The sequence below is a fragment of the Lactuca serriola genome, chromosome 5 (assembly GCF_051521515.1).
Source record: "Lactuca serriola cultivar US96UC23 chromosome 5, Lser_US96UC23_V15, whole genome shotgun sequence".
Lineage (NCBI taxonomy): Eukaryota > Viridiplantae > Streptophyta > Magnoliopsida > Asterales > Asteraceae > Lactuca > Lactuca serriola.
The window spans coordinates 8,336,332-8,346,182 of record NC_136412.1 but is presented as its reverse complement, the minus strand read 5'-3'; the positions used below and the strand labels follow the sequence as shown (position 1 = coordinate 8,346,182).

At 38.5% G+C, this 9,851-nt stretch overlaps 1 protein-coding gene across 1 annotated transcript; it reads right to left on the bottom strand.

The window, feature by feature from the left end:
• Nucleotides 1-4,273: 4,273 nt before the first annotated feature.
• Nucleotides 4,274-8,905, bottom strand: LOC145049318 (uncharacterized). Its single transcript, XM_078997744.1, has 5 exons — nucleotides 7,775-8,905; nucleotides 6,930-7,351; nucleotides 6,438-6,879; nucleotides 5,253-5,580; nucleotides 4,274-4,659 (listed from the first exon to the last, which is right to left on the bottom strand). Exons 1-5 carry the CDS (start codon nucleotides 8,903-8,905, stop codon nucleotides 4,274-4,276), a joined length of 2,709 nt encoding a protein of 902 aa, XP_078853870.1.
• Nucleotides 8,906-9,851: the final 946 nt, after the last annotated feature.

Sequence of the window (9,851 nt, the reverse complement as noted above, 5' to 3'; positions counted from 1 at the left end):
TTTAAGAATTAGGGCCAATCATGATAATAATGTTATAATTAGATATATGCATGTATCATGTCATTGGTAAATTGTCCAAATCTTGTCACAAATGTTTCGTGTTTAAGTAAACCACAATACTGGCGATCGATCAGACGAAGATGTGAAGATAAGGGTACCGACAAGTGGAATAAGACTGTCCAACAACTTTGATCCCAAATCACTCTTAAAGTTAGCTATTATTTTTGTTTTTGTTAAGTTTGTTCATAGTGTTCTTCTAATTTAAATATAAGGAGAAGAATTAAAAAAATCAGAAAATTCAAAATCAAAAATAGTGTTATTTCTGTTTTATTTCTTGTTCAGAAAATATGAAAAACCCAAAAATATTGTGTGCTAAGTTTTCTTTTAGTTTTGTTTTGTCTTGAAAAGTGAATTCAGGTGAAGAAGAAACTCATGGAGATTGTGTCGAAGATTTCTGAGCCAAAGGCTTCGTCCGTGAGCATCGAAGAATTCTCATTCGAAGGAGAAAGAAATGAAGATTATTCTTTCAACATCCAATCCTTCAACCCCAGAAGCAATGTGAAGCAGAAATTGAAGATTATGTAACGGATTGCATTGAAGCCTCCTCAATCAGTCTGCCGCTATCGTTGTACCTGCTGAAGTGATCCAGAAGATTATTTCTCTCTGAAGTTCTCTCTGAAGATTCTCAAGCTGAAAGCACCAATTTTCAAGAATCAGTACGTGAAGCCTCCTCACCCAATGTGCGTTCAGAGTCAAATCTTGAAGAAAAGTTCAAGTGCTCAAGATGAAGTCATTCATTGAAGATTCATCAAGTTCATTTTGAAGTTGTGAAGAATTTGAAGATAAATGTTGAAGCCAATCTCCCAATGAAGATCAACAAGAAGAGCCAGCTACTTTTTAGGGGGAGCTTGTTGGGTCAATTAAGAAAAGAAAGCTATAAACCAAGGGGGAGATTGTTGGGACAAAATATGGTTTATACTTTGCTTTTCTGGGCAATTGTATTTTTCTGTAATATTTTTGGAGTTTACGGTCATGTTTACGGTTGAGTTTACGGCCGTAAACACCTTACGGCCGTAAACCCATTTACAGCCCATGTTATCCGGCCCATCTTCTCCAAGTATAAATATAGGTGTTAGGGTGAGGAGTAGAGATTGATGAATGAGAGAAGAGAGAAACGGGAGCTTATGTGTGTGTGTGAATCTCATGTAAAGGAGCATCATTCCAATCTATTCAATACATTGAAGATTCATATTATTCTTCTTCTCCTTCTCTTCTACTTGATCTGACATCATCCGTTTGATTGGGTTTCCGCACCATCAAACGGATCTGATTGATATATGGGCAGATTAGGCACTTACATTAAACATACAAAATTGAACTTTAGAGAATAATGCAGTTTGTTTTGCTTTTAATTGAGACCGAGTAAGGACCTTTTCTGAAGTGTCACCAATAATATGTGACATCCCCATTTTCACGGCCAGAAAAGACCGATTTTACTTATGCTTTGTTTTATAAAATCAGAGTAATCTTTTAAAGATACGGTTGCGGAATTTGTTCCCAAAACAAGATATGATAATAACTTATCAAATCATTTCTCAAAAAGAATGTATTTTCATTCAATAATAAAACCTCGGGGTGTCATGTTCCGATACAGACATATAAGCATAAGTAGAACTTACATTTAATTACACAATTGATTTATATCTCCTTTAAATCTCTCTGTGAAATATGTCTTCGTATTTAATACCTGTGATACAAAGAAAACTGAGTGGGTCAGGCTTGGGAGCCTGGTGAGCATATAGAGTTTTCATCCCACAATGTTATATCATATAAATATATATATATATATATATATATATATATATATATATGGAACATCCAAAATTATATAATTTCACCATATAAAAGCAAATCTTATCCCACCCCATCGATCCTCACAACGACACGATCTAAACTCTCATATCTAAACTTTTCCTCTTTATCTGATCCCTACTCACGGATCTAAACTAATCTCTCCACCTGATCCATACTCTCGGACCTAAAACTAACCTCTTGGTCTAATCCATACTCCCGGATCTAAACTAATCTCTTGGTCGGATCCATACTCCCGGATCTAAAACTGTGCCCAATCCATACTCCCGGACTAGGGACAATTAACTAAGTCTTAATCCATACTCCCGGATTAATAACAAGTTTACCTATTGGTCTGTTCCATACTCCTGGATCTAAAACTGTGCCCAATCCATACTCCCGGACTAGGGACAATGAACTATGTCTTAATCCATACTCCCGGATTAATAACGAGTTTACCTATTGGTCTGATCCATACTCCTGGATCTAAAACTGTGCCCAATCCATACTCCCGGACTAGGTACAATTAACTATGTCTTAATCCATACTCCCGGATTAATAACAAGTTTACCTATTGGTCTGATCCATACTACCGGATCTAAAACTGTGCCCAATCCATACTCCCGGACTAGGGACAATTAACTTAATCTTAATCCATATCTGATCCATACTCCCGGATCTATAACTGTGCCCAATCCATACTCCCGGACTAGGGACAATTAACTTAGTCTTAATCCATACTCCCGGACTAATAGCAAGTTTATCTCTTTACCTGATCCATACTCACGGATCTAAACTATCCTCTTAATCTGATCCCTACTCACGGATCTAAACTAACCTCTTGATCTGATCCCTACTCACGGATCTAAACTAACCTCTTGATCTGATCCCTACTCACGGATCTCATCTACCCATGTCCTACCCAACATATTTGTAGGTATAAAATACATATATAGTTTAACTCATTAAAAATCTATATAGTTCATCCATTCCACTAATACCTCAATTAAACAACAATATATAAACACATAGCACGTATTTCGTAGCAAATACTTCATACTTATGTGTTAGAAGAAAGTAACCACACACTCACACATATAAATCACAATATACTTAATACAATCAAACCATACTTGTATTATTATAGTGTTTATGAAAGGTAGTATACACTCACTTGATCAGAAGATGATCGGACAGCACTACGACTTGCAGAAGTAGTAATCCTCAGCAGATTTGGAAGATCTCTTCAAAAATCGAACTTCTCGCGGGCAGAGCTTCGGCTTGGGAACCGCACTTCTCGGGATCTTCGGGATCTCAGGACTTGACTCGGGGCTAGAGAATAATACCGGGGCTTCGGGGTATTTCTGGCACGCAAATTGATGCAAAACAGGAGAGAGAAGAGAGAAAATAGTAACCCTAAACGGCTGACCCTTCAAATCTATTTATAGGGCAAATTTGGCCCTTGCCACGTCGTGGCAACCTTGTTCCACGTCGTGGGCTTAGTCGTCACTGCATGCATCATCCCAAGTTGCATCTGGGGGCCTCCCGGAGGTGTCAGGACACTTGCCACGTCGTGGCAACCTTGTTCCACGTCGTGGGCTCTGACAATTTTGGGGTTTCGCGCTCCGAACTTCAGAAATTCATAACTTTTGCATACGAACTCCGTTTTCGACGTTCTTTATATCGCCGCGAAGGTGAGATTATGCTCTACAACTCTCGTTTAGACTCCATTGGCTAATTTTGAATTGATTTTTAATATATTATAAGTATATTACTTATATAGTATTTTTAGTAGGCCGGGACAGGAAAACTTCGTTGGAAATTCATAACTCCTTCATTTGAACTCCGTTTTCGTCTGTCTTTTTATCGTTGGACTACTATCGAAGAAATCTTCGACTCTCGTTTAGATTACTAAGGATAGATATCTATCTACCTTAAATTCACTATTTACGTCGCGCTGGGTCGCGCTAGGTCGTGTCGGTTCTGTCGCGAAACTTCGACAGGTCATAACTTCTTCGTTATAACTCGGATTTTGGCGTTCTTTATATGCACGGAAACCTTGTGACATATACTACAACTTGGTTAAGATTAATCCTTCTAAATAATCTTCCATCAAAAAGTCATTTTGATGCTTATCGTCTCTAAATCGACTAGCCCTGATCTACGGGCGTTACATAATATGTGCTTTGGGATGTTCTTTGGTCCATTTCACTAATGGAGGATAATTTGGGTCATATGTTGGATCCAATTTAGCATTAACTTCGACTTCAGCTTCAGATAGATCACCCTCGCCTTCGTCAGTTGTACTTTCGGCCTCTTTCTCCCCCTCGGCTGGCGAAATATAATCTGTGTCTTCACTGATGGTTGCATTCTGTGTGGGAGTAGAATACTCCCCCTCGGTTGTACTACCGATAGGTGGATTTTAATCAGAACCATCCTCTTTTTCTGCGTCTTTATTAGATGGAGACAAAATTGAATCCTCGCCCTCGAAAGATGCTTTGTTTGTTTCTGATGTTGTTGAGCTTTCCCCATGAAATGGTGGATTGCTCTTAGCAGTTGGAGGTTCATTTTCCATCTCTTTAGCAGCTTCATCGATAATTTTCTTGAGACTTTCAATTTTGTTATATGTGGCTTTAGCTTCTGAGGTTGCTGCTTTCTCTGGTTCATCAAACAGGCGCATGTATTCTTCAAACAGGTTGGCTATAGGAACCGAGACTTGTCCTGATTCTGGAAAAATGTCTCCCAGCTCTCTTTCACTTCTTTGAACTTTCTTCATATAACTATCTTCGAAGGTGACATAATAGGTTTCTTCAATTAGTTTTGATCGTTTATTCAACACTCTGTATGCTTTCGACGTTAGCGAGTAACCAAAGAAATTCCTGCATTGGCTTTGACGTCGAACTTATTTCGGTTCTCTTTGGAATTGAAAATAAAACACCTTGAACCGAATATGTGGAAAAACTTGGCATTTGGCTTTCGGTTGTTCAAGATCTCATATGGAGTAATTGAGAATCTCTAGTTTAGCAAGGAACGATTTTGAGTATAGCATGCAGTTGCAATCGCATCAGCCCAGAAGTATAATGGAAGTGAAGCAAAACTGAGCATGGTTCTAGCTGATTCACACAAAGACCGGTTTCGTCTTTCAACAATCCCATTATGTTGTGGTGTATAAGAGGCCGAAAAATTATGAGTCATTCCCTTGTCAGCCAGAAAGCTCTCAAAATCATTATTCTTGAATTCCAGACCATTGTCACTTCTGATATTCCACACCGTTTTCCTCAGCTGTACTTCCACTTCCTTGATAAATTTTTTTAGCTAGGGAGTTGCATCTGATTTCTTTTTAAGAAAGAAAACCCATGTGAAGCGTGAAAAGTCATCTACAATTAAAAGAATATACTTACTTCCACCAAAGCTTTCAATAGCCAAAGGTCCACATAAGTCGATGTGCAAGAGTTCAAGAGCTTCAATTATCTTCATGTTGATTTGAGTAGGGTGGCTCTTTCTGCTTTGTTTGCCCATTTCACATGCTGCACACAGATGGTCCTTGTCGAACTTGAGATGAGGAAGTCCATGAACATGATCACCAAGCACCAACTTATTAATGTCTCTAAAGTTCAGGTGCGATAGTCGTATATGCCACAATGAGCTATCATCTGTATTTGCCTTTGTCAGCAAACATATTACTGGTTTTCCTCGTATGGGATTGAGATTTAAAGGATACATCTCTCCCTTACATTCAAATTTCAACAGAACCTTCTTGGATTGTTTCTCAATTATCTCAGAGCCCTCATCATCAAATGATACTTTTAGACCTGTGCCCACAACTAATTGAGAGACACTAATCAGGTTGTGTTGCAAACCTTCTACATAAGTCACTTTCCGAGTTGTGAAGTCACCATTTGTTATCATGCCATATCCCTTGATTGTGCCATATGAGTTATTTCCATATTTCACACAGCCACCATCTTTCAGAGATCGAAACTCCCTCAGCTCTTCCTTCCTACCTGTCATGTGACGCAAGCAGCCACTATCTATATACCATTCTTCGTCGAATTTCTCGTCACTGATTACCTGCAAATTCAAGCAGATTAAGGAACCCAAAGTCGCTTGGATCCTAGTGAGTTTTTCACGGAAAAAGGAATTGCAGTAGAAATATCAACTAAGTATGTCCTTTTTACTAAGGTGGTTTGTTCTTTTCTTTTAATTGTATAAACTTTGATTTTGGTTTTATCTTGTTTAAATTTGAATTCGTTGATTAGTTTGTTTGATGGCATTTGACACCTAGGATCAACTGATGATTTCCTATTATTGATCTTAGAATCAGATGTTAGCTTTCCTTTTCCTTTGATGTCTTCCCTAGAATATGCTTTTCCTTGGGACTTGGTGTAACCAAGACTTGACTTAGGACCGAAACTGGGTTTAGAACTTGTTGGGGGACCGAAAGTGGACTTAGGACCAAAACTGGTCTGGGGACCGAAAGTGGACTTTCAGTTTTGAGTGACGTTCGGACCGAATCTGGTTTGTGGACCGAAACTTCAGTTCTAAGACTTGGAGTAGTAAGAACTTGGGCTGAAATTTTCCTTTACCTTTTCCTTTCCTTTGTCCGTTGCGATCCTCTTAGGAGGAACATAGTTGGGATTTTGGGAATGCCAGTAACTCTTTCGCTCATTCAGATTCTTTGCATATCTTTGATTTCTTAAGCATTTCTGTTCAGCTATCTCCTTCTGTAATTTGTGAATATTGAAGCTGGCCTTCGATTTCTCTTTTGGAGTTTCGGTTGTTTTGACTCGAACTTTTGGTTCTTCTTTTGATTCCATAGGGATTTCTTTGGTTCCACTTGTGCTTGGTTTGTCAAAACTTGAAGGTTTGTTTATTGGTTCAGCTACGTATCTTCCTTTAACTCTCCAAGAAGTTTGCTCAGATAAACCCACAGTTTCGTCTGCATTATCAATAGGAGCTGACCAGAAGAAATCTTCACACCCTTCTGCATTGTCCTTTTCCACCAAGACTCTTAGCTTTGTTGTTTGTCTAGAAATGACTCCTTTTATCACATATACCTGGTTCGGCACAGTTTGAACCTTTTGATAAACCACAACCTTTTCTTTGAGCTTCTTTTCTTATCCTTTGCTAGACGAGCAAATTCCACTGAATTTTCTGAGATTAGTGGTTTCTCATTCTCAATTTCGCTCTTCATAAACTCAGAGCAATCAACTACGTCTTCTACAGATATCTCACTCATCTCACTTTCTTCATCAAATTCAGACGTATGTTCTAAGTCTATTTTATTTTCAGATGCTAGTTTGGAATTGGATTGGTCAAATGAGTGAATTGTGTCCGACTTAATTTTCAACTTATCATTTTCATCTAAAATGTCTTTTAACATACATTTGTGTTCCTTTGAAACAATGAAGGTTTCTATTTTATCCAGTCCAATTTTGTAGGACATGGACATCTCTCCTGATGATACTTTTGATTCACATTCTGCTATGACCTCATCTTCCTTAAATTCAAGGAATGGCAAAATCATTTTATGAATTTTCTTTCCTACCTCACAACTTAAATGCAATTGAGCTATATTAGTATATAAACGCTTAGCAATTAAACAAAAAACATTTCTCTGTTTTAAAAACTTTAAATTGTCTTTTTGCAAATAAAAACTTTCATCCCTAGCTCTAATTAACTCCGCCTCCTTCAGCTCAATCAACATCCTTCTCTCCTCACTCTTCGAAGACACCCTGCTGAGTTGGTCAGTTAGGTTAGAATTCACTACGCAAGTTTGCATGAGACTACCACTTAAGTTAGTGAATTTAAATTTTAATTCATTTAATTCTTCTTCATAATTGGTTAATCGAACTTTAAGTGATTCAAGGATGGATTGTACCTTTTTGATCAAACGATCGCAGTCGTTGATCTACTCACTGACGGTCTTTGTTGCAAAACATTTGTTTTCAGTCAGGTTCAGTTCTTCATCTGCACTTTCGGTTGATGATCCAGCGGTGACCATTAAGCACTTCCCAGCCGAACCCACTTCCTTTGCTACATAAGCCTTTCCATGAGAGGGCTTCCTCACCTCTTCATATTCAGAGTCGGTTGACCAAACTTCCACGCCACCAAACTCATCTTCATTAGCATCTTCATGCGCAATCAAAGCATTCACAGTACCTTTTTCACCGTTAGCTGTCTTCTTGTTCTTGATTTCTTCCATCTTGCGCATGTAGTACGCCTCATCATCTTCACCATCTCTTTTCTCAGCCATTTTTGTCAGCATGCAATCCTTGGCAAAGTGGTTCTTGCCATGACAAAAATTGCAGTCATATCCAGAGTCTCCTGCAAGTTTGCTCTCCCTCTTTTCTTCATCCTTTTGAGAAGACATCTTCACTTCATCCTTCAGCTTTTCAGAGATGTAACTTCCCTGCCAGTTTCGGTTCTTCCTGACCGGAAATTTTCTTCTTGAAAACTTCTTTGGATTGGTGACCATCATAGCATACTCCTCACTTGTAAGGTCACACTCAGACAAATCCGACTCTTCTTCTTCTTCTTCTTCTGCAATACCTTTTTCTTTTGAGACAAGAGCCAACGATCCTACACCAGAAACCACTTTTGTTTCATTGGTTACGACACTTTCATGGGACTTAAGTATTCCCACCAGTTTCGCTAGTGAGTAAGACTTAAATTGTTCATGCGCTTTTACAGTAGAAACCACAGCCATCCATTCTGGTCTGAGTCCGCTCATGAACGTTACTTTCTGCTCAATCAAATTCCTCTCTATTCCATGCTTTATCATCTTACTTAGGAGGTGATTGAACCGATCAAAGGTCTGAATTAGCTTCTCTTCAGGTTTCTGTTCAAAAACTCCAAATTCTGACAGTAGCAAGGTTTGAATAGAGTGTTCTAGATCTTCATCAGTTGAATAAAGCTCCTTCAACCTATCCCAGATTTCTTTAGCCGTTGTGCATGAACCGACCAACCGAAAAGTGTTAGATTGCAAAGCGAATCTTATCATTCTCATGGCCTTAACGTTACACAGCAGCTTGTCCTTTTCATCCTGTGGCATCTTCTATTCATCAACAATCAACTTGTTATATTCCTTTTGCGTCTTGACGGTTATGTTTGTTCCTGAATGAACAAACGGCCCAAGTGTGATAGCTTCCCAGATGAGATATCCGTTTTCTTCAGATCCAACCACGTAGTCTTCAAAGTAATGTGCCCATACTTCGTAGTCTTGAGTGTAGAGAATAGGTATCCTGGTTGTAGATCCAATGTTGTTTGAGATGTTGATGGGATTTGTTTGCGAATCTCCGTGAGACATGGTAAGCTTTTAGAATCAAACCTGTAAACTTGAGATTAGGGTTTTGAAAGGTCAAGCCTTTAAATATGATAATGTTTAAAACAGACTCAGCGTCAGCACGTAGCTCAGCATCAGCGCCAGCACGTCAGCAGCTCAGTTTGTAATAGTTTACTCTTTTCAGTACGTTGTAACAAATCTTGTATTTATCCTGTTTCCTTAGTTATCTTGATTTATTAACCGGCGTATCCCTGAATTGTAGGGATCGTCTAGAATAGCAGTATATATTGTTTTGTATAGGTTTGTGAATGGTCACGCCTTTCACAAACCCTAATCGTCGCTTTGTGCACACGATAATCTCTTTGTGAGATTATCATTCTTAGTGAAAGTTTTCTTTGTGAATTTCTCTTGTTCTTATTTGTAGTCTTTGTTTGATATTTCGATTGATCTAAAGGCCTCTTCAATTGGTATCAGAGCAGGTTTCTTTTATCAAACAAATGGCTTCATCTTCTTCTTCATCAAACTCATCAAATCATCCTTCTGCTAAAATCCCTCCTTTCGATGAAACCAACTTTGCTATGTGGAAAATAAAGGCTCTATATGCCTTGGAATCCGTTGATGAAGACATGCTGGACATCGTTGAAAAAGGTCCTTATGTTCCGATGTATCAGCCTCTTAAAAACAATGTTCCTGATGGCACTATGAAGAAAACTCC

Bases quoted from the DNA above. Each gene is read 5' to 3' on its own strand.
- LOC145049318 (XM_078997744.1), bottom strand. From the start codon at position 8,905: ATGCCACAGGATGAAAAGGACAAGCTGCTGTGTAACGTTAAGGCCATG. The intron at 7,352-7,774 runs GTCAGTGAGTAG...CTTGAATTTAAG, and splicing joins AATGTTTTGCAACAAAGACC to GAAGATGAGGTCATAGCAGA. The intron at 6,880-6,929 runs GTTCAAACTGTG...AGTCATTTCTAG, and splicing joins AGGTTGTGGTTTATCAAAAG to ACAAACAACAAAGCTAAGAG.